The following is a 24,645-nucleotide window of genomic DNA, read 5'->3' on the forward strand; positions in this document are numbered from 1 at the left end:
CTCCTTTCACAGCCTCGGGATAAAGCCACATGGAAAGTTTCCCGTCTTCACAGTGCACGCCTCTCTCCACAACTTACCTCATTGTTCTCCTCGGCTGTGCTTGCAGCGAGAGGTCTACACGACCCTCATCATTTTAAGGAGGGTGACACCAAGACACAGACTCTTCAGGAAGAAACAACTCCAGAAGAGTGAGATCGCCAATAAGCACGGGCAGTGAATCCAGGGGTGCAAGGCCACCAATACGTGTGAACTTACTCATCATAATTATTATTTTTTCTAAGAAAAGGATTTCCTCAGTCAAACCTCCAGGGCATGGGATCAAAGAGATACTGACACAGCTGGACTATATTTTCTAGCTAACTGGCCTGGAAAGGAGAAGCTAGACAGTGTCCTGGCAACCGTTTAACACGGCAGCAATCCGTAAAAGAGGGAAAAAGAACTCTGGAGACCGACTTTTTAAAAAGCCTTCTTTTGCTTCTTTATTTCTCTTTATTTATAAGGACAGTTTGGGGGTAATATCCAAGCTCTAGGGGTTGTCCAGGGTAGGCACTCTGGAAGAATTACTGACCCTGAGAATGCAGAGCATTCTTCTATAGACAGAAACTAAAGGTTTTAGTCCACAGTACAGGTGTTTTTTTTTTTTTTAAGACTATATACTTTAACTTATCATAAAAAGTATATCCCAAACCTACTGGCAGAGTATCTGATCAATTTTCTATTTCCAGTTTGATGTAAGTCACTATAAACCTTACCAGGACACTGTAATATCATGCTAGACAGAGTAGTTTATAAATAAAATAACAACAGGAGAAATTTATCAATAGTTACATGCCCTGGAAGTTCTCCCAAAAATGCATAAAAGAAATTATAAAAGTGACTATTAACACACAACAAGGAAAAAAAGCCACAAACCCCAAAGCCCAGTATGTCAGAAGCATGGCAATACACACAGGAATCAGGTGAGATGAGAAGGCAGAGAGCACACCAAGGATTTAGTGAGTTACAGAGAAACAAGCGTGAGATGATCGTGTGAAAAAAAGTGACGGCAAGCAAACAGAACGCATGTCTGTAGTTAAGGAGAGCCTTTCTCACCGTGCTGAACAAATGGCTGCCCTAGGAGCACGTGGACGGCTATGCCCATATGCCCTCCTCCTCGTCCTACGGGACGGCAGAGACCCCAGAGCAGCGTGGGAACGAAAAGAGCTGGTTAGTATTCAAAACAGAGACACAAGCACACTGTAGCAGCAGCAAACAGTCTCTAACCTCCTGACCCTTTTTACATGAGGCTCTGACTCGTAATTAGTTTGTCACTGTACTTCCAGCCTTCCGACCTCTCCGAGACGCTCTCTCTATCCACTGCTGGATCTGGGCAACATTATCAAGTGAGAGGCTTTTCTTTATTTTTTGCCTTTTCCTCAACCTTTCCCCATTCCTGTTTGCCTCCCGCTACTGCGAGGTATCCAATTCCTTGTGTGTATTAGCGAAACCTGTTTCAAGGAAAGGATCTAGTACTCGTCGTATACACACTGGCATAAACTTAATGCCAGGTATCAAGAAGCAGGCAGAACAAGCAAAGTGATGTCTGGCAGAGGGACAGACTGCTGACATCAGGCAGACGGCTCTCCATTCTGCCTGCGTCAAAGATTGTACTGCTTTCCCTCTAAAATATAAGGCCTGCCGCAACTGGCTAGGAAATGTCATCAAACCATGACTATACCTTCCGAATCTTAGAACAAAATCGCATTTTCGATATTATTGCTGCTTTCACCTGCAATATTTCTTTTTCTTCTCCTAAGACAAAGCTATGCTATCGTTTGGAGGAGACGCTCAGTGGGGGAGTTTGCCTTGACTCTTCAGTCATATGGATGTAATTACTTAACTATTATTTTTCTCCCTCAGCTGTATATTTTAAGATTGAGTGTGATGGAGATGTTGAAATCTGACTTTTGGCAATGGGATATGAGGTAATCTCTTCACTACTCTCCCCCATCCATCATATTCAAGATCTTGGGAGAGTTTCCTTCTTCCAAAAAAACTGGCATTGAATATGGTTCCCCTTCAGGCTGACTCATCACTGCCTCTTCTGCATTGATGAGAAATTGAAGGCAACAATTTAAGAATGACATAGATGGAAATGGGAGTGAAGAAACTAAGTTTCAATCTTCACGTCTACTAGGTGATGAGCAGAGATCTTAAAATTTGCAGTTAAATAATATTCAATAGTTATTACCGTTACGTTGCACTGTGTGTGCCTCACTGAGCTTACAAGGAGAGTTTTGTTTTTCTGCTGAGGCAGGACAGTTTCTTAAATAAGAAAAGCAGGACAGTTACAAATTAGTGAGTATCTCTGAGAAGATTAAATTTTTTTCTCATCTCAAGGATTCTTTAGTGTCCTCAAATCTGCTGAGTATCTCCTCTTAAAATATTCAGAATCATGTACCACCTTCCTCTACAGAAACTGACTCTGTGTTAAAAAAAAAAAAAAGTTTTCAGAAACTGATTATTTTTATTTTTCTAACTCATACCCCAGAATCTGTAATGTGCTAGTACAAAATATATCAAAATAAAAGCATACTGGTTTTCACAAGACAATCAGAAGCAGTCTTACCTGGTCTGGGGAGGGTTTATGATTGGTTTGACTGGAATGGGAGGATCTGAAGTGGTCGTCCTCATAATTGTCGGCCATGAGCTTCATCCGATTTTGTGTCTAAGAGGAAATGATGCATAAGGTTAAATTTAGGTAAAATTTCTGTGACACACTGCAAGGTAACAAGTGCCTTAAGAATGTCCTAAGAAAGGATAAAACGAATCCTGTCCGAAATAAAATAAGTTAAACATAGGATTTCTGAGGATATTGGGGGAAGAAAGTTTAGACACTATTATGGACTGAACTGGGTCCCCTCAAAATTCATGTTGAGGCCCTGACCCCCAAGCCGACTGTGTCTGCAGACAGCCTTTAGGAGATAAATTAGGGTTCAGTGAGGTCATAAGGTGGGGCCCTAATCTGATGGGACTGCGGCCCTGTAAGAAGAGGAAGCGGGAGATGAGTCCCCCTGCCGCGTGGGGACACGGTGAGGAGGAGGCCTCCGTGAGCCAGGAAGAGGGCTCTTCCAGGAACCAAGGCAGCTGGCACCTTGATCTGGGACTTCCCAGCCTCCAGAATGGTGAGAAAATAAATTTCTGTTGTTTAAGTCACTCAGTCTATGGTACTTTGTTATGGCAGCCGAGCAGGCTAAGACAAGCACCTAAATTTCCACAGGAATTCTAGACGGAGGAGTAACCTCCCTAAATTAAGCACTTTATTGCAGTGCTTGTTTTTATTTTTTAAAATAAGGATTGGATTATACTACATATAGGATAGAACTCTGCTAACTCTATTTTTTCACTTCATGATATCAATATATAGGACCCATCTTTCCAGGTTACCATAAAATTACTCACCCTTTTTAACAACTATTCCATTTGGGGGGGGATGTTATATAACATACAGACCATAAATATTGGGGGAAAAGTTATCATTATCTGTAAATGAAATCATTATATACCTAGAAAATCCAAGAGAATCAATTGAAAAATGATTACAATTTACAATAAAGTTCAGCAAGGTGACCAGACAGAAGCTATATATTAAAATTCAATAGCTTTTCTTTACACCACCAATAAACAATTCAGGTTTTGGAAATGAATTGAAGATTCTGAAATCCTTCTCTTCAACCCTAGACCAGAAGAGGATTATTATCCCACTGCCTCTTCTCCATGTTCACCAAAATGGAGGACTGGATTGGTAATTCTGTGTGCTTGGTTAATTTAAAACCCAGGTGAATGTAATATATATATATGTATAAAACATTTTAGAGAATTCCCTTTGCAAAGCAAGCAATTCAGAAAATGCACGGTACAAACACTACGCATAAAATCAAACAGCAATATTGTTAAAACCTGAAGTTTTAAAAGCATTAAAAATACATTTGTTAACATTATATGATTCAAAAATGTTCACTGTAGATAATCTAAAACACAAAAAGAAAAAAGAAAAATTACCTGTAAATCCCTCTGACCAGTGATAATCATTGTCAATATTTAGGTGCACCTGTTCAGCCTCTTCCCTATGAACATAAAAAGTAGCATGCTTTTCCGATTTATTCTCTATTTCTGCTATGATATGGTATTTTTAAAATTGCTATATCTTGTGGTATATTTTGATATCTGGTAGGACATGTTGTCCTTCTCTACCAATTCTGCTTTGTCAAAATCTGATTGACACATTTTCTTTTCTAGATGAATTTAAAACATTTTGTCTAGATCCATAAAAAAGTTTAGAGAGATTTTTCTTCGGTATCTTTTCACATAATGATGCCTGAGCAAGGGTAGGGCCAAAGTGCCTGGGCCTGAATTCTAGTTCTGCCTCTTACCAGCTAGCTCAGCTGGGGCAAGCTACTCGGAGCGTCAATTTCCTCACCTTTAAAATGAGAATAACCATACCTTCTCCCCATAAGACTGTTGTTAGGATTAACCGAGGTAATACAAGCTCTTAGAAAGGTGCGTGGCGTACAATCGACACCCAATAAATTTCAGCTATCACCATCGTTATGAACACTTCTTTTCATGGCATTACGTATCACTCTAAAACCTAATTTTAACTGGCTGCATAGTATTCAGTTGAATAGATGTTTAACAAGTCCCATATTGCTGGGCATTTGGGCTCTTTACATTTTCACCTAGTAATAGATGAACATTTCTAAGCCAGTTCCTCCCTCCAGGATATAATGACAGCAGAAAAAATACTTATCAAGAAATTGTCTGTGATACCAAATTTCTCTTTCTGAGATGACTTACAGGGACCTTGAAAATATGTAGGGCACTCTTTCTTATGTCAGGCCGTACTTATGACAAATGGAGAGTCGTCTGCAAGGCAGCTCTGGGGAAGCATGAGGGAGAGAGCAAAGGGCAAAGGGGCGTGCCGGAAAGTGACAACATGCTGCACCTCACTCACTTCCACGTGGGTAAGAAACATTTCCCCGTGGACTTTAACAGGACCCTGCAGCAAAAGTACACGTGGATAGTTATTATCTTAGAGCATGACACGCAGTCTTAATGCCTGATACCGAGTGTGAGTTTAAAATCTTAGAGAAGAACTAATAAAGCACATGCAAATCCACTTTCAAGGCAGGATGTATCTCAAGTATTCCTCAGGAATGAGAATGAAAGCCTCGCACAAGAACTGATCACAGGAGACAGATAAGACCACAGGTTACTTATTTGATCCATGTAAGCGAATGAAGAAATAGCCCTAAGAACGTCTCCATTTCTGAAAGACATGAGGTTTATCAAAGTTAACTAGTGTTCCCAGGTCAAATATTCATTAATTTGGTGTGAAGTCTGTTTCCTGCACAGTCAGAAGTTGAGCACTAAGTATCGGACAGCTCGCAGCGCAGTAGATATTACACAGATCATAGAAACGACACTCTGCTCAAGAATCTCTTGTTCCACGCTCTTCTTAAGACTAAGACCAGCAAGCATGGAAGGTACTTCATATCCAAATATTTTCCCTCTTGAACCATGCCACGTGCATGTGCAGAGAGCCGAACTCCCATGGTCCCACGACATGAAGAATAAAGTTGTTTGAAGGAAGGAAGGAGAAAAAAAAAAGGACAGGAGGAAACTTGCTGAGATAAACTTTTTAAGCTGTAAACGCATATCTGTGTATATAGGTATACATACCCTCCCAGAGGAAAGGTTCATCGTTTAATTCTGTTAATCTTTTCTTTTAGGACTAAGATGTCAATGCTCAAAAAAGGTGGTACAGAAACTATATGTTTCACAGAAAAATACTTAGTTAGGCTAAGAAACAGTACATGTTGGTTATTCAAACCCAGGTATTAAAAGGTTGGAATTCTGATCAGAGTTACCTGGTTGTTCACTTTCTGGTTTCTGATAACGCTATTAACCTACCTGAGTTTTAGAAAAACTACTACTTAGAAATATTCTGAGATATTTTAGAACACATATCATAAATAAGTCTTAACCTAACTAGCATTATTTCCAATTATAATTATCTTTAAGAAAGCATTAAGGGCTTCCCTGGTGGCGCAGTGGTTGAGAGTCCGCCTGCCGATGCAGGGGACACGGGTTCGTGCCCCGGTCCGGGAAGATCCCACATGCCGCGGAGCGGCTGCGCCCGTGAGCCATGGCTGCTGAGCCTGCGCATCCGGAGCCTGTGCTCCGCAACGGGAGGGGCCACAGCAGTGAGAGGCCCGCGTACCGCAAAAAAAAAAAAAAAAAAAAAAAAAGCATTAAAATTATTTCTGCCTACATTTGTTAAACTTTAGAAATCATTTTACTATAGTGAATTTTAATTAAACTTTAATTTGCTATTTTGGTATTTGATATACAAAATGAGAAAAGCATGATCTTCATCGTTTTCAGGTGGGTTGGACTCTGTTGGTTATAAACTTAGCAAAATTTCAACAAATTACCTATGAGCTTTATTTTAAACTTCATTTCATGAAAAAGTATAAGTAGTCATTAATTATTCTATTTTTTAGTTTTTTTTTTTTTTTTTTTTTTTGCGGAACGTGGGCCTCTCACCGTTGTGGCCTCTCCCGTTGTGGAGCACAGGCTCTGGATGCGCAGGCTCAGCGGCCATGGCTCACGGGCCCAGCCGCTCCACGGCATGTGGGATCTTCCCGGACCGGGGCACGAACCCGTGTCCCCTGCATCGGCAGGCGGACTCTCAACCACTGCGCCACCAGGGGAGCCCCATTAATTATTCTTGAGTTGTTCATTTTATACACACTTGACTGAAGATTATCCTTCTAGCTGGGAAAGCTCCTTTTCCACTGGTTGGACAGCTTTGGGGGGACTCCCGTGAAGCAGTGTGGTAGGCAGGGGATGGCAACTAGATTAGAGGAGACAACTGTGCTGAATTTAGCCCGACAGCAGTCATGGTCAGACTACCTTCACATCCTATTTATTTTCTCAGCTGGAGTGCAAGGTCTAATAGAAAAGTGTGCTTCCTACTGACTTTGTTTTGCTTTTTAAAGAAATCAGTTAGATAGTTTAATTTTGGTCCTGATTAGGACCAAAATGTGGAAGGAATAACCATCCTGTGCATTCTGTGTACGGTAGCAGACTTTCTGTGTCCTTCTGACATGACATTACTCTTGCGTTCCGGCAAACATGCGCTAAGCTCGTCTTGTACGTTTCTTGCCCCAGATCTGGAATCAGCTGGTTTACCAAAGAGCTCATTCATTCAGTGGGACAGGAGCGGGTGCTGGGTGCTCAGTGCTGCTGGATTACTGCTTTCTGGTTGTTTCAGTTGAGAGGTAGGAAAAACTTTCTTTCTTATTAAGAGGGAGAAAATTATAAATTAACAGTGATATTTTCAATTTAGATTTAAGATTCTAGATCTGCATCTTAAAGAATAAGTTCTTACTTAACTTCTTTGATTTTATACTTTATATATCTTTTTTCCTCTTATGCTGAAAAACCTTGGTTCCTAACAATAATGACATAAATTACTTTTTATCTGCTTTATCCATCAATTTAATTCTTTGAAAATACCAATACCAACGTAATCACTATCAATATGCCTTCAGAATGAACTTTAAAATTTCTCTGCATTATATTTTCTTCTCATTGGAGTATATCTTACTGAGAATGTACAGAGAAAAATCTGTAATATATAAGGTTAGTTGAACTAATTCTCTGCTGTATGTGACTATGCAACAATTTAATAAATAACTAGATTCATTTGTTTCAGTTTGTTTACAAAATTCAGGAATTGCTTTCCCCTCTTTCTGATGTAATTTTATTTTTGATTATGTAAAACATCCGTATGATTCTAGAGTCGAAACTATATAACGAGGTATAACGAGGTACTTTCAGAGAAGACTTGCTTTCAATCCTGCCTTCTCTATCCTATTCCCTTCCTCTTTTCATAGGAAATTTTTGGTGTAAATTTACCTTTAAATTGTTCTTTATGTAACTGTAAGCAAGCATACACTCTCACAAACATTTATGAATTTACCCACTTTTCTCACATAAGAAGTAGAATATTGAATGCACTATTCTGCATCTTGCTTTTTCATTTAACAACATATTCAAGTAGTCACTTCATAACAATAGAGATGTTTCCCATTCCCTTCTACAGCTGCACAGTACTCTACTCCATTGGATGTATTATAATTGATTCAATCAGTATCCCACTGTTGGGTATCTGAGTTATTTCTAATCTACTGCTACTACAAATATTGTAGCAAACACTATAGTAGCACACACGGAATTACCTTGTATATGTGTTATTTTGTAATTTTGAAAATGTGTCTTTGGGACAGATTCCTAGAAGCTTCACTTCTGGGTCAAAAAGTGAAAACATAGGTAAGTAATTTTATTACATGTTGCCAAATTCCCTCCACAGGAGGTGTGCATTTTGCGCTCCCACCAGTAGAGTTTTACGAGTGTGTGACACGCGCAGCCCTGTCAACTGAATATGCTGTTAAACCCTTCCTTGATTTTGGCCAAACAGCACCTCAGTTTGACTTTACCTTAATATGAGTGCGGTCGGGCATGGATTCATGTTTAGAGACTATCTACATTTCTTCCCCATGATCTTCCGTTTTGACTATTCCCCCCACCCCCCATTAAGTTGTTATCGTCTTCTCCATTTTTAGGAATGCTCTTTTTTGGGATATTAGCTCTTGGTGATGTAAGCTGCAATTTCTCTTCTGAAGTCTGACACCTGTCTTAATTTTCAGACCCCACACTCTCAACTATGACACCATCCTGTCTGTATCCACCGTTCTTCCTTCTGATCCTTATACTTCCTCCCTTTAGTTATTTTAAAAACTTCAAGAAAATATTGCCCGTCTAGGATCTTAAGTCTTCAGAGAAGTAATCTCCTCTGTTACATCCTCCTCGTTGTGGACTGACTGTGAGCTCATCCTAAGGGTCACCTGTTTTTTTCCATGGGAATATTGTGATGTCTGGGCTGTTGAAGGATCCCAGCAGTGATACTGTAATTGCTTCTGCTAAGCTCTAATGGGGCATACATTTTTATTCTAATATTTCAGGTAGCAGCTTCCCACGCCCAGTGGCAGTATCAATTTATACTCTAAATCTGCTGGCGATACAGGCTTCAGAATTCTGACATCTTATAAGGGACCTGGGGTTCCTTCCCAAGGTCACGGCAGAGAAAAGCTTTTCTCATCTACCGGTGGTAAAGGTTTGACTCAATTAGTCTTATTTCCTTTCCCTTGAATGGCACTCATCTGACTGTCCCATCTCGCGGCAGAAGTTCAGTTCCAGGTCCCCAGTTCATGTCATCCTAAAGTCTCGCCTTCTTTCCCTGTGCGGGCACTAAAACCCAGCCCCAGCCCTAACTGGTCAGACTGGTCATAATGCCCAGGGCTGCTGCTGCTTCAGTTCACACCCCTCTTTGCTTCTGACACCTGCAGATTTTTTCTGTCAATTGAGCTCAATCATGCATCACAAATTCTGAGAGGGGATTAACGCTTATCCAGTATCTTCAGGTTTGGAACAAAAGGATTTCAGTGTTATCTGGAACCTCTGTCAGAGTCTAATAATCTGTCTACATGTCTTTTCTTCCCATGGATTGTGAGTCTGTGAGGGCTGGGACAAAGACTCACTCACCCGTGTATCAACCTAGTAACTAGTAAACTTGCCAGTACACATACATATATATATACACACACATACACACATACACACACACACACACACACACACACATACACACACACACATATACACATACATACATACACACACATATATACACACATACATATATACACATACACACATATACACACATACACACATACACACACACACACATATACACGCATACATACACGCATACATATATAAACACACATACATATATACACACATATATATACACATACATATATACACATATACATATACACACATACATACATATATGTATACATATATATAAATATATATTCCTTAACATATGTTTGTCAAATTCAAGAATCTATTTTCCATGGTTGTTACATTTGGGATTATATTTTATTATTGTTCCAGCAATGAGCTTCATATTTTGAAAGCTTTTTCTATGAAATTACCTTTATTAAATAATGCTCTTTTCCATTTGTATTAATTAAAAATAGATACACTTACCAAACACAATTGCTCATAACTATGAAAAATCCAGCATTACCACAATGAGTTATCTCAGCCAAAAGAAAAGAAAATAGACGTTTTAACTAACTAGCAGAGTTTTATCTCAAATAAAAACAACTGCTGTTACTTAGAATAGGTTCAGAAAGGACCCCAGCACCCAGGCACTCTGATTTATAAGCACGTATAAGGTTCTTTTCTTTGATTTCCTCATATACAAATTGATTTATGTGTGAAAAGGAGAACTTCTGACTATAGATATTCAGGTATCTATTTTGTTACTCAGTGGATTTTTTTTCTTAAGGTTTCATGTAATCTTCTCTTATCTAAAAGGATATACTTGAATACATCACCATTTATGGCATTAAGCTCATAGGATATCTGTTCTTTCTACATATTCTGTATTTCCTAGCAAAACTCTACTGTTTTTTCCCCTCTTGGTAGAAAGCAAAGAAAACAAACACCAGCAAACTTTCTGATTTTTTTTTTTTAAAGGAGCCTACGTTTTTCCATCTATTATAATCATTCCTTAGTTCTTAGAAAGGTTTGTGTGGGATTCCTTCCTTCCCTAACTCAGAGATGCACATATTCCTTCCTTCTCAGCCTCCAGAAAGTATTTATTAATCTTAATGCTTAGTCCTGATTATTATGTATGTCTAACACTTTCTTATATGCCATGCAGACTGTAACTTTGAACCCTGAAGGACGGAAGCTTATTCTTTCTCTCTTTCAACAAATATTAACATGAGAATAAAGACATATTCAGTGTTTTAAAACTAAAAAATACTTAAAATACTTTATAAGAATTTCTATTCTATTTCTAAATTTTGAGAGCTGTCCTGTTTCTGGCAGGCCCGTGGTGTGTATCTGCAGTATACTGGGGTGAAAAATCAGAGCCAGATCCATAAAGTTACAGGAATGAAATACCCTGTAGGCCATCTTGTTTATACTGATCCAAACCAATGTCTGAAATGAGACTGTTTAAAACGAAGTGCGATTGAAACTTTATTCCTGATTACTGCCTCAACTTTCTAGCACATACTTCTCATCCTTGCAATAAACCTAAAGTAACCCTTTAGGTTTACTTTTTTACTTGCAGTAAACCCAGTTTTAATGTTATAAGGATCATTTCTTCCAGTTGTATCGGTTCTCAAAGCAACAGAAGCACTACATTCTGCAAAATAACCAGAATGTTTAGGGGGAATATTAGCTGGATCCAGTGAGACTCACCATCATATCTAAGAAAAGAACAAAATGTAGGTAGATGCTTTCTGTTATTCTAGAAACCAGTGAACAAAGGTCAGTATCCGAGAGCATTTACCACAGCTCTGTTTATGGATTACGCGATCTGGGTGGCTAAGTATACAGTTAAAATGTTACAGATACAGAGGCCACGAAAAAGAGAAGTGACACTAAATTCCTTCACATGTAACAGAAAAGACCGATGCCCCCCATTTAAAAAAAATCTTCGATTGTGTTAAACACAAATTTAAAAAAATCATTTTCTCAAGGATGGCAGCACAAACTATAGGTATCTATTACAATGCATTCCAACCCAACAATTTAGTGCTGCAAAGCAGGAAAGTTTAGTACTCTCGCTTCAAACAGGACACCCTTTCCTTAGTAAATACACAGAAATTAACTTTAATTTATTTGATGCTTTTTATATATAAAAAAAGTAAAAACGTTTCCCCCTGTTTGAGGAATAGCTGAGCAGGCAATGGGGTAATCTTCAAGAATTTGAAGCACTTTTAAGCACACACACACAGAAAAAAGATGCCTTTTAGATAAGAAGGATCAAAATTCTTAAAGTAAGAAGTTTTGAGGGAATTTTATGCTTTCCTTTTACAAAATCATGGTCCATGTGTGGAAAAGGAATGAATGGAATTGACTCAAAATAAAGTTAACTATAAATTGTACACTCATGAGCACGTACACTGAAGTATCTTTAAACAAACCCAGGGATGTGAGAGCCATTTAGGTTCTTACTGGAAACCATCCATACGGAGAGCAACTGACAGAAGGCCAGACTCTGCAATACCACCTGTTCTTCCTGTTCTGTGAGACTTCATTATAAAAGGATTTCTCTGTACATATGTGCTTTCACAAACCTTCATATGTGGTTATGCTGGTAAAATCAGCAAAAAACGACCAATGCGTTCTAGGTGTCTTCTCTAGTTTCCAAAGTTACTTCTTTTTTTGTGAAATTGAGCTAAATGGCTTTCAGTCTTTTGTGTAAAGGAAAAAAACCCCTGACATTTATTAGAATCAGGCCTTTCTAAAACAAAACAAAACAAAAGATTAAATTTAAAAAAGTATCTTAGGGCTTCCCTGGTGGCGCAGTGGTTGGGAGTCCGCCTGCCAGTGCAGGGGACGCGGGTTCGTGCCCTGGTCCGGGAAGATCCCACATGCCGCGGAGCGGCTGCGCCCGTGAGCCATGGCCTCTGAGCCTGCGCATCTGGAGCCTGTGCTCCGCAACGGGAGAGGCCACAGTGGTGAGAGGCCCGTGTACGGCAAAAAAAAAAAAAAAAGTATCTTAAACGATCTCATATATTTACGGTTGTGGAAATACTTCACTGATCATTTCAATAAACTCAAGTATTCGAAAAACTCTGATTTCTAGAAATAAACAAGAAGCACCAGGCATAGATAGGTTCTAATAAGGAATGAATACCCCTTAAGGATCATTTAAAAGGCATCAGTGGCTGAATAAATTAGTGAAACTAGACAGCAAAACTTGTCTGCTACTAGAGGTATCATTTTCTAAAACACATCAATAAGTGACTGGGGCTGGCGGGTAGTGATGAAGATCGTGATTTCAAAAAAACTGGGTTATCTGAATACTGGCACTAAAGTTCAAACTCTACTGGGGTCACTTAGATATCTAAACCTAGAACATAACTATTGTCTTACTAAAGAGAAAAGGTAGTTTTGCCTAAGTCTTCCTTCAAAAATAAAGGTTAGCTTTAACTTGCTGCTTCTAGAAGATGGAGCAGACATACTTTTCCCCATACCTCTGATAAGTACAAAAGTAAAACTAAAAAGTAACTGTAAGCTATACATACAAATGTAAAACGACAGCCACACCAACATAAAAAAGGTGGAGGGAAGACAGACTGGTTAACGACACTGGGACCCAAAGAATGTCACAGGTGGTAAGTTCCCTGGATTTTCTTCTTGCCTCATAGATCAGACCTGGAGCTGGAAACCAGCGACCTGGAAGCACCAACAGTCACAGACAACAAAAGCCTGAGCTCTCTAGCCCAGGAGGCCTAGAGGGGAAAGGGGCAGCCTAGCAAGATAAAAACACTTTAGACTATAATCACTCTACTCAAAAGGTCACAGGAAAAACTGCCGCCCATGGCAGCAAAGCTAAATGGTGAGCTGGGGCCTGTACCCCACAGCCTCTCCTCCCCCCGGGCAGGTGTCAGAGGAAGCCAGGGAAGGGGCAGTAACCAAGCCCCCCCAGTGGCAGCGGGGACAGGCGGGCGGAGCGGTGAGTCCCACCCTGGGAAGTGTCAGAGGAGGCCCAGTGCTGCACAGCAGGAAGGAGGCCACCCTGCAGTGCTTACGGAGGGAGTCCTACACATCCCGGCAGGAATAAGTCCGGGGAGGCCTAGCAGGGGTACAATTCATACCGCTGCCCGGAGTGACGGGGAGCCCCACTCCCTGGGTGTCAATAGAGGCAGAGGGGAGCCTGGATTTGCCTCCACTGGGCAGTAATGAGGCCTCACCACCCTCTCCTCTCTGGAGTGTGCCAACGAAAACCAGCTGGCAGAGACGGTTTAAATAAGATCCAGAGTCACAGGGCGTGCCCCAGACCCCAAATGTCCAGGCACCGATAAAAAATCACTCCTCATACTGAGAGCCAGGAAGATCGCCAACTGAATGAAAAGAGACAACTATGGTTAAAGGCACAGGGGAAGCGAAAACCTTCTTCTCGACAACAGACTTAGGTATTTGGGCAGCAGCTGATTAGCTACCACAGCGGGACTGTGAGGGGCCGGAAGCAGCCAGCAGCTGCCCCGAAGGCCTGCCCACAGAGCACCGCCCTCCCCAGCAAGCCTTGGTTCACCTCCGCCCAACCCTGGGACAGGTCGGGGAGGCAGGCAGTGGGGGCTGCTGTGTCTGCAGTAGACCTAACTCTTAGCAGCCGCTTCCGGGAAACTTCTAGGTCAGGAGAGCCTATCCAGTCCAGGTCTCTGTAGCCATCTGACCACAGTTAGTCTGCAACTGGGTTCATCTAATCACCCAAAACTACAGCTTTATTTTGGTGGTAAGGACACCCCAGCCCCAAGAACCAACAGCACCCCTGCACTTCCTAGGCATGTGCAGGTAGGTCCTTTTGACTAGCCTCCCTGTTTTTAGGTTAAGAAAAATTCCTTCTTTCTCACACATGTAGCTCCTTCCGTTTAGATAAATAATAATAGTAAATATTAATTTTATCAACTCATAAGTTATCAATATATTTTCACTTTTATTGATTTGAAAATTATTAATTTTGAAACTTATTGATTTATTAATCAATATTAATGGACAGCTGATGTTTATAATATAATTGATTTTTAAAAGTTCTTAATTTATGTTACTGAGGATTATACTCTCCTAGAAATACACAGCAATTTACTGGCTAAGGATCAGTTCTAACTACATCAAGATGTGAAGTACAATTTATTACCCGACTATATGAAAGACTAGTTCATGAAATAACTGTGGCACTTAACGTGAATAGGTTAACTTAACCAAGAGTTAAAAAAAGAAAAGGTACTAGATATTTTTGCTAAGGGATCAAATGCAGAAAGATTGAAAACTTTAGGTTCTTTAAGGAAAATAGAGAAAATAACCTGAAATCGATAGCATTTAGACTGAATTGTTTTCGGTAAGGAATTTTTTTACCCTACATTTATTTTACCTCTTCAAAATACGGCTGTAGAATTTTTAACTCCCATCCTCCTTGTTTCCAGGAACATATCTTTAATTTAAAATGTCAAAACAGCAAAAAGCCTGTGGGGTACATAATATCACAATTACCTGTGATACACTGTGCCATAAATGCTTAAAGCATTCTCAACACATGCAAATCATGGAAAAAAGATCTTAAAAGCCCTGAAACCTTATAAAAAACTTCCAGCAGTTCTCATCCAATAAAGCCGATTCTGAACACTTAACAATGGGGTGGTGTACAGAGGGCATCTGTTTGCTGAGTTATATTATGTAAGGATTAAAAGGATGGCATGTGTTAATATTTTCACACAAGTGTCAGAAAACAGTAAAAAGTAAACATAACACCTATATTCTCTCTTGAGTAAGCAAATACAATTTTTAATGGCTTTAACTGGTACTTCTATTTTGATGACTCCAGAAATCAGTATTTCTAGCTCTCATGAAATTTTTATACTGCTTTCTTCTAAAAATGTTATTGTTTTAGGTCTCATGCTCTGGTCCTTGATTCAACTGGATTTAATTTTTGTATATGGTGTTAGGTAAGGGTCCAAACTCATTCTTTAGCATGTGGATATCCAGTTTTCCCAGCACCATTTGTTGAATTGACTGTCCTTTTCCCATTGAATGGTACTGGCACCCTTGTCAAAAATCATCTGAGGGCTTCCCAGGTGGCGCAGTGGTTGAGAGTCCACCTGCCGATGCAGGGGACACGGGTTGGTGCCCCGGTCCGGGAGGATCCCACATGCCGCGGAGCGGCTGGGCCCGTGAGCCATGGCCACTGAGCCTGTGCGTCCGGAGCCTGTGCTCCGCAATGGGAGAGGCCACAGCAGTGAGAGGCCCACGCACCGCAAAAAAAAAATCATCTGACCATGTATGTAAGGGCTTATTTCTGGGCTCTCTATTCCACTGGTCTGTACATCTGTCTTTATGCTAATAGCACATTGTTTTGATGCTTTTAGATTTATAGTAAGTTTTGAAATCAGGAACTGTGAGTTCTCCAGTTTTGTTTTTTTTCAAGATTGTTCTGGCTTATTCAGGGTCCCTTGAGATTGATTCCATATAAATATTAGGATGGGTTTTCTATTTCTGAAAAAAAGTATCTCTGGAATTTATATGTGACTGCATGAATCTGCAGATTGCTTTGGGTAGTAGTGATATTTTAACAATTTTCAGTCTTCCAAAACCATGAACCAGGAATATTTTTCCATTAATCTATGTCTTCTTTAAATTCTTTCAGCAATGTTTTGTATTTTTCATTGTACAAGTCTATCACCTCCTTGGTTAAGTTAATTCCTCAGTATTTTAATCTTTTTAATGCTATTGTGTGTGAAATTGCTTTTGTAATTTCTTTCTCAGTTTGTTCATTGTTTGTGTATAAAAACGCAAACAAATTTTTATATGTTGACTTAAAAAAAATTTTTTTTTGAAGATTACTATTATTCTATTTTATTTATTTATTGGCTGCATTGGGTCTTAGCTGTGTTATGTGGGATCTTTCATTGCGGCACACGGGCTCTTCGTTGCGGGCAGGCTTCTCTCTAATTGTGGCGTGTGGGCTCATCAGTTGCGGCACGCAGGCTCTCTAGTTGTGGCATGTAGGCTCCAGGGCGTGTGGGCTCAGTAGTTGCAGCATGAGCGCTCCAAAGTGTGTGGGCTCTGTTGTTGTGGCATGCAGGCTTCAGAGTACGTGGGTTCTGTAGTTGTGGCACACAGGCTCTCTAGTTGTGGCATGCGAGCTCAGTAGCTGCAGTGTGCGGGCTTACTTGCCCCATTGCATGTGGGATCTTAGTTCCCCAACCAGGGATCGAACCAGTGTCCCCTGCACTGCAAGACAGATTCTTAACCACTGGACCACCAGGGAAGTTTTGTATGTTGACTCTTTGCATCCTACTTTGCTGAATTCATTTACTAGTTCTAACAGCTTTTTTCTCTGTGAGAAATCCTTAGGGTTTTCTACATATAAGCTCATACCACCTGCAAACAGAGATAATTCTGCTTCTTCCTTTCCAAATTGGAGTTCTTTTATTTATTATTTATTTTTGCCTAACTGCTCTGGACAGAACTTCCAGTACTATGTTGAAAAGAAATGGTGAGGGACTTCCCTGGTGGTCCAGTGGTTGAGACTTTGCCTTCCAATGCAGGGGGTGCGGTTTCGATCCCTGGTTGGGGAGCTAAGATCCCACAGGCCTTGCTGTGAAAAAAACCAAAGCTTGAAGAAGCAGCACTGTAACAAATTCAATGAAGACTTTAAAAATGGTCCACATAAAAAAGAAATCTTAAAAAAAAAGGCAAAGAAGCGGTGAAAGCAGGTACTCTTGCCTTGTTCCTGATCTCAGAGGAAAAGGTTTCATTTCAGTCTTTCACTATTGAGAATGATGTTTGCTGTGGGATTTTCATATATGGATTTTATTATGTGGAGGTAATTGAGTGTTTTTATCATAAAAGGGTGTTGAATTTTGTCAAATCAATTGAGATGATCATGTGATTTTTTTCCCCTTTATTCTGCAGATGTGGTTTATTACATTGATTAATTTTTGTATGTTGAACCAGCCTTGCATTCCGGGAACAAATCCCTCTTAGTCATGATATATGATGTTTTAATATGCTGTTGAATTCTGTATGCTGGTATTTTGCTGAGGATTTCTGCAACAATGTTCATAAAGGATACTGGTTTGTAGTTTTGTTTTTTTGTAGTCTCTTTGCCTGGCTTTGTTTTCAGGGTAATGCTGGCCTCACAGAATGAATTAGGAAGTATTCCTTTGCCTTCAATTTTTGGGAAACATCGGAGGAGCAGAGGTATTAGTTCTTCTTTAATGTTCTTCTTTAAAGAATTCAGGAATGAAGTCATCAGGTCTAGGGCTTTTCTTTGTTGGGAGATTTTTGATTACTGACTCAATCTTACTAGGTCTAACTCAGATTTTCTATTTCTTCATGATTTAGTCTTGGTAGTTTTTTTCGCTTCTAGGAATCTGTTTCATCTAGGTTATCCCATTTTTTGGCTTACAATTGTTCACAGTACACTCTTATAATCCTTTTTATTTGTGGAGAATCAGTAGTAATGTCCCCATTTTCATTTCTGATTTTAGTAACTGAGACTTCTTTTTCTTCCTTAGTCCATATAGCTAAAAGTTTATCAATTTTGTTGACTTTTTCAAAGCAAAAGCTTCAGTGGTTTTTCTGATTTTTCTCTCCTGTTTTTCTGTTCTCTGTTTTATTGATTCTCTGCTTAAATCTTTATTATTTCCTTTCTTCTGCTGGCTTTGGGTTAGTTTGCTTTCCTTCTTCTACTTCCATAAATTATAAAGTTATATTGTTGATTTGAGATCTTTCTTGTTTTTTAATGTAAGCATTTGCAGCTACAAATTTCCCACAGCACTGTTTTCACTATGTCCCAGAAGTTTTGGTAAGTTGTATTTTCATTCACCTCCAAGTATTTTCTAATTTCCCTAGTGATTTCTTCTTTGATCTATTGGTTGTTTAAAGGTGTATTGTTCAACTTCCACAACTTTGTAAATTTTTCAATTTCACTTTCATTACTAATTTCTAACTTCGTCCAGTTGTGGTCAGAGAAGATACTTTGTATGATATCTATCTTTTAAAATCTATTGTGGTCTAACATATGGTCCATCCTGGAAAACACCCCACGTGCGTGTGAGAAGACTGTGTACAGGCATACCTTGGAGATACTGAGCGTCAGTTCCAGATCCATGTGATAAAGCAAATATTGCAATAAGTAAGTCATGTGAATTTTTTTCTTTCCCAGTGCATAAAAAGTTATGTTTACACTATACTGTAGCCTATTAAATGTGTAATAAAAAATTACAGACTTTAATTAAAAAACATTGCTAAAAACTGCTAACTATCATCTGAGCCTTCAGTGAGTTGTAGTAGTAAAATCAAAGATCACTGATCACAGATCACTGTAACAAATATGATAATAATGGAAAAGTCTGAAATATTGTGAGAATTACCAAAATGTGACATAGAGACACAAAGTGAGCAAATGGTGTCGAAAAGTGTCACCTACAGACTTGCTTGATGCAAGGTCGTCACAAACCTTCAATTTGTAAAAAAAAAACAAACCAAAAAACCCCAACAACAACAACAAAACATAGTATCTGTGAAGCACAATAAAATGAAGTGCAGTAAAATGAGGCATGCCTGTTTGCTGTTACTGCTGGGTGGAGTGTTTTGTATATGTCTGTAATGTTTAGTTGGTTTACTGTGTTGTTTAAATCTGTTATTTCCTTACTTATGTTCTGATTGTTCTATCCATTACTGTGAATGGGGTACTGAAGTCTCCAACTGTTACTGTAGAACTGTCTACTTGTTCCTTCAATTATGTCAGGTTTTGCTTCATATATTTTGATGGTCTGTCCATTGATGTGTAAATGTTTATATCTGTTTCACTGTCCTGCTGTATTGAACTTTTCATTAATATATAACATCCTTCTTTGTCTTTTGTAAACTTTTTCAATTTAAAGTCTGTTTTCTTATATTAGTAGAGCCACTTATGCTCTCTTATGGTCACTACTTGCATGGAGTATCTTTTTCCATCCTTTCATTTTTAAACTTTTTTATGTCTTTGGACATCAAGTGGGCCTCCTGATGACAGCATGTAGTTGGTTTATCTGTTTTTATCCAATCTGTCAATCTCTGTCTTTTGATTGGAGAGTTTAACCAATTTACATTTAAAGTAATTACTCGTAAGGAGGGGCTTACTTCTGCCATTGTGCTATTTATTTTCTACATGCCCTATAGTTTTTTTGTCCCTCACTTCCTGCATTACTGCCTTCTCTTGTATTTAGTTGATTTTTTTTTTTGTAGCAAAATGTTTAAATTCCTTTCTTACTTCCTTTTGTGTATATTCTATATCTATTTTCTTTGTGGCTACTGTGGGGATTATATCTAACATCCTAAAGTTATAACTGTCTAATCTGAATTTACACCAGCTTAACTTCAATAACATATAAAAACTCTGCTCCTTTACAGCTCTGTCCCCACCCTTTCTAGCTGTTGATGTCACAAAACTACATGCTTATACAATGTGTAACCCAAAACATAAAAGTAATTCTTCTTAATGCACCAGTCTCCTAAGTTACGTAGAAAACAAGATGTGGAGCTACACACCAAAGTTACAGTAATATGAGCTTTTACACATAATTTTTTTCCCTTAAATCTATTAGTCTCTTAAATGATGCATAAAACAAAAACTACAGTCACAAACCATTGTTACAATAATACTAGCTTTTATAATTGCCCATGTATTTACCTTTATTGAGATCTTTATTTCTCCATGCAGCTTCATGCTACTGTCTAGTGTTGTCCTTTCCTTTCACCCTGCAGGACTCCTGTGAGCATTTCTTGCAGGGCAGATCTAGTGGTCATGATCTCCTGCAGCTTTTGTTTAACTCAGACTGTCTTAATTTCTCCTTCATTTTTCAAGGAGAGTTTTACTGGATATAGGATTCTTGCTTTTTTCTTTTAGCTCTTTGAATATATCAGCCTCCCCAAAAAAGTCTTCCGGCCTCCAAAGATTCCGATAAGAAATCTGCTGAAAATCCAATTGAGGATCCCTTGCATGTGATGACTCTCTCTTCATCTTTTGAAAGTTTGATTATAATGTGTCTCACTTTGAATTCATCTTACTTAGAGTTTGTTGAGATTCATGAATGTTTATATTCATGTCTTTTGGCAAATTTGGGAAGTTTTCACCATTATTTCTTCAGATATTCTCCCTGCCCCTTTCCCTCTCTCCTCTTCTGGGATTCCCATGATGTGTATGTTGGTCCACTTAATGCTGTCCCATAGGTCCCTACGCTCTGTTCACTTTTCTTTTTTTTTTGCTGTACGCGGGCCTCTCACCGTTGTGGCCTCTCCCGTTGCGGAGCACAGGCTCCGGACATGGCTCACGGGCCCAGCTGCTCCGCGGCATGTGGGATCCTCCCGGACCGGGGCACGAACCCATGTCCCCTGCATTGGCAGGCGGACTCTCAACCACTGCGCCACCAGGGAAGCCCCTGTTCACTTTTCTTAAATCATTTTTCTTTCTGTTCCTCAGCCTTGATAATTTCCCTTATCCTATCCTCATGTGCACCGATTCTTTCTCCTGCCTGCTCAAATCTGCCTCTGAATCCCTCTAAGTGAGGGATTTCATTTCAGTTAATGCACTTTTCAGCTCCAGAATTTCTTTTTAGTTTCTTTTTAGGTTTTATGTCCCTTTACTGATATTTCCATTTATCCACACATCATTTTCTTGACATCCTCATTCCAAAAGGGAGAAGTTGGAAGGAGTAAAGGGGTTGTCAGTTCCAAGCAAGTTTGAAATCCAGCAGAACACATTCCATTAGGCTTCAAGGCCTGTGAACAAGGCCTCTGTGGCTCAAGGCTGTGCCCTCTGGCCACGTGGTGGCTTCACTGGCCTCTGCCTCTGGGCCCCCAGCAGCTCCGCTGACACAAAATCTTAACTTTAAAGTCTTGATTTTAAGGTAAAACTAATCAATACTATCAGAATTCAGGCAAGCAGTCACGTGCAGGACTGAGCCGGGTACAGAGCCTGAAGGGGAGCACGAGGGCCTGGTTCTGGGGTGCTGGTAATGATCTGCTTCTTGGATATGTATGCTGGTTACATGAGAGTGTTTCCTTGTGAACATTCACTGACATGTACGCTTAGATGTGTACTTTCTGTGTGTATATTTCAATAAAAAAGATTTTTTTAAAAAAGGTTGTAGAACAAGAAGATTTCAGCAATAGAGGAAATTATCTCTAGACAGAGAGAGTTATTTCCTTTAATTTAGCTCATGTTTTGCCATTTTCTACAGTTAAAACATTATGGTAATGAAAAGAAGATGTTAAGTTAGGGCTGCTCCTACCAGCTGACATAAAAGTGAGAGACCTATTTTAGTCTCAGAGTATTAAAAGATACAATTTAGCTATTTTAATATTATATAGTAAGAGAAATAGTTATTTCAGTGCATGGCCATAAGAACAGTTGTAAGCCAGTGGCCAGTAATATCATTACCATTCAGGAAGATAATCCAGGATTAGGAAATACTGTTGTAAACAGTGAATGTCTAAATACAGTTAAAGATGGCAATCAGCTGAATTAGAACCAGCCTTCAAAACTGCTTTCCTGTAGCATATAGCTCTGCCTGGTTATTTTTTCTAAACAATAAGGTAGATAGGGAGGCAACCGTGAGGAAAACTGTTGCAGAGATAACTTGATCTTACGAGTCTTCCATTTAGCAGAGACTGGGACAGAGCTGACTAGAGGGATAGCACACAGTGCGTCCTTTCTCTGGATCCGGGCCAGTTGACTGAGAGCCGATGGAGAAGTCAGCCAGGCTCTTACACGTGTTTAACGTGAGTCTTAATATACAGCTAGGTATTGGTTTCAGGCCTGTGAGGTGGATACATTTGCGAAGAGCACATATATATCTAAACATAGTTCGATCTCTTTGGATATTTCTGGTGACCTGGCTCATTAAAGTGCTAGGGAGGCCTGAAAGGCGCATGTTCAAAACGATCTTCAGAGGCACCTAATTTTAGAGTTGACTACTATTAGGCTGCAATCTCACACAAGGCCAGGAGAAACATGATACCCAATCCGGAGTGCCATATTGAGGCGCACCACCGGCAACACCACAAACTTTATGTTAAGCACATTCTCTACCTTGAAAAACCGCTACCGCAAACCCTGTTTTAGCACTGAAGCGCATCAATTTACTTAGTTAATTAAATTCTTACACTGTGTAAAATCTTTGAAATACAGGGGGAAAACTCTTGAACCTCAGCTGTAACAGATGTTCATTCTTTGGCAGTCACTATTTTCTAGGAGCTTTTAACAGCTTTTCAATCTCTATTTGCTCTTCTTAAGAATGCAAATTTACTGATTCTTAAATTCTGCTGTTCAAAAGATATCTTAATAAATGATGTGTAATATTTTGGGGCCAGATTTCCATATATCTGCCCATGTACATATATGACAGTAACAGTATTTTCACACCCGAATCATTTGTGATGGTAATTTAGGATTACGACCATACATGTTTTCAAACTTGGCTGCTTAAAAATCGGTCTATCTGATTTCAGATGCTCTCTGAGTTCTCAATCAGAATTCTCTAACTCTCATTAATTCAGTCTACAATTTCTAAGATAATTGTTGAAAATGAGAAGGTATCTGTTGACGTAAGATCGGGAATAGATTTTGGCCTGTCAAGATTCTGACTTTTTAAACTGAGCACAGTCCATTATGGTAATTTATTTTCACTGTAATTTAGAAAAGAGCTTATTAAAGTACTATTTATCACGGGAGAATTACTGGGTCATTAATAATACAGCTAAAGGCTACTGAAATCTCTAACCAAAAGCCCACAATGATGGCAACACATTTCAGTGTAGTGATCAGCAGTGTTGGCAATGGAGGGACATGATTTGTTCTGAATCCCAGCTCCATCGCTTACTAGCTATGTGACTTTGGGCAAATTACTCACTGTCTCTCTCTTAGCATCTCCTCTGTACAATGAGGATAACTGTACTTCACAGGGTTGTTGTGAAGAGTATATGAGTTAATTCATGTGAAGCACTCAAAACAAGAGTTAGCTCAATAAATTTTAGATATTCTTATCTTGAATAATGTTTTCAAGAAAGCCAGATAGTACGGGTGATTTAATTTGGTCATGTACATTGTCCACGGGAAGGGCATTCTGTAACAGGTAATGTTATAGTTTTATATCACTCCTCTCGTCCTTGAATACAAATATCATTTAATTCCATATTCACTTTTAATAAGTATCCACACTGGATCAAAAGGGACCAAAAGAGACGGTAGGAATAGATTCTGTGGAGTACACTGGTCTGAACTGACTCCTGCCAAGAGAAGTTTAGTGGGGGAAAGGGGAACCACCCTAAACCAGCCTTCTTTTTACTCATGTTTAATGAGATCCTCAGACCAAGGTCAAGGAGCACAGGAAACAGTTATAAATCATGCCACCTGACGGGAGAAGGAATAGGAGGGGCACGTGCACTGGGGCAGGAAATCTAGGTTGATTTATTTGCATTGAGACAATTCAAGAGGGATCAGGAGACTCAGAAGGTTTATAAATTCCCTGCGGCATCATAAAAGGCAGCGGTCTGACAATAGGAAGGGCAAGCTAGATTTGACGCTAGAAAAGAAGGGAAGGGTCTTATCAAAGTTTTGTGAAGAATTTTTCTACATCTGGAATTGATGACAAAAAAGATGGAAGAGATGGAAGAAAGGAGGCTGGGAGGATTCCAGATTTCCCCACATCTCCCAGCCTCTGGACTTCACTTAACTCCAAGCAAGCAGAACTCATCAAAATATGATCTATTTCTTTGTAGGATACAAAAAAGGTTTCAAGGGGATAGTGAGTAACCAGGATTTCTTTTTTAACTTTAAAATGCAATACTTACTACTTTCATAAAGTAAGGAAATTCCTATAGACAGATTTAAACAATCCTTACATATGTGTTTTCTTATGCTTTACAATTCCTTCTTTTAAAACTGTTCCC

At 39.3% G+C, this 24,645-nt stretch overlaps 1 protein-coding gene across 12 annotated transcripts in view; it reads right to left on the bottom strand.

The window, feature by feature from the left end:
- ERC1 (ELKS/RAB6-interacting/CAST family member 1) overlaps positions 1–24,645 on the bottom strand; it is a 393,839-nt gene that overhangs the window by 57,009 nt on the left and 312,185 nt on the right. For 7 of the 12 annotated variants that reach the window (XM_033404157.2, XM_004278987.3, XM_049694824.1 and 4 more), the window contains one exon: positions 2,609–2,707. In XM_033404157.2, coding sequence (XP_033260048.1) covers positions 2,609–2,707 — 99 coding nt within the window. Of the gene's footprint in view, positions 1–1,092; positions 1,159–2,608; positions 2,708–24,645 lie in introns of all 12 variants that reach the window. The other 5 variants (XM_049694825.1, XM_033404160.2, XM_049694828.1 and 2 more) reach the window with 1 other exon arrangement.

Source organism: Orcinus orca, chromosome 11 (assembly GCF_937001465.1).
Source record: "Orcinus orca chromosome 11, mOrcOrc1.1, whole genome shotgun sequence".
NCBI classification, from domain to species: Eukaryota; Metazoa; Chordata; class Mammalia; order Artiodactyla; family Delphinidae; genus Orcinus; species Orcinus orca.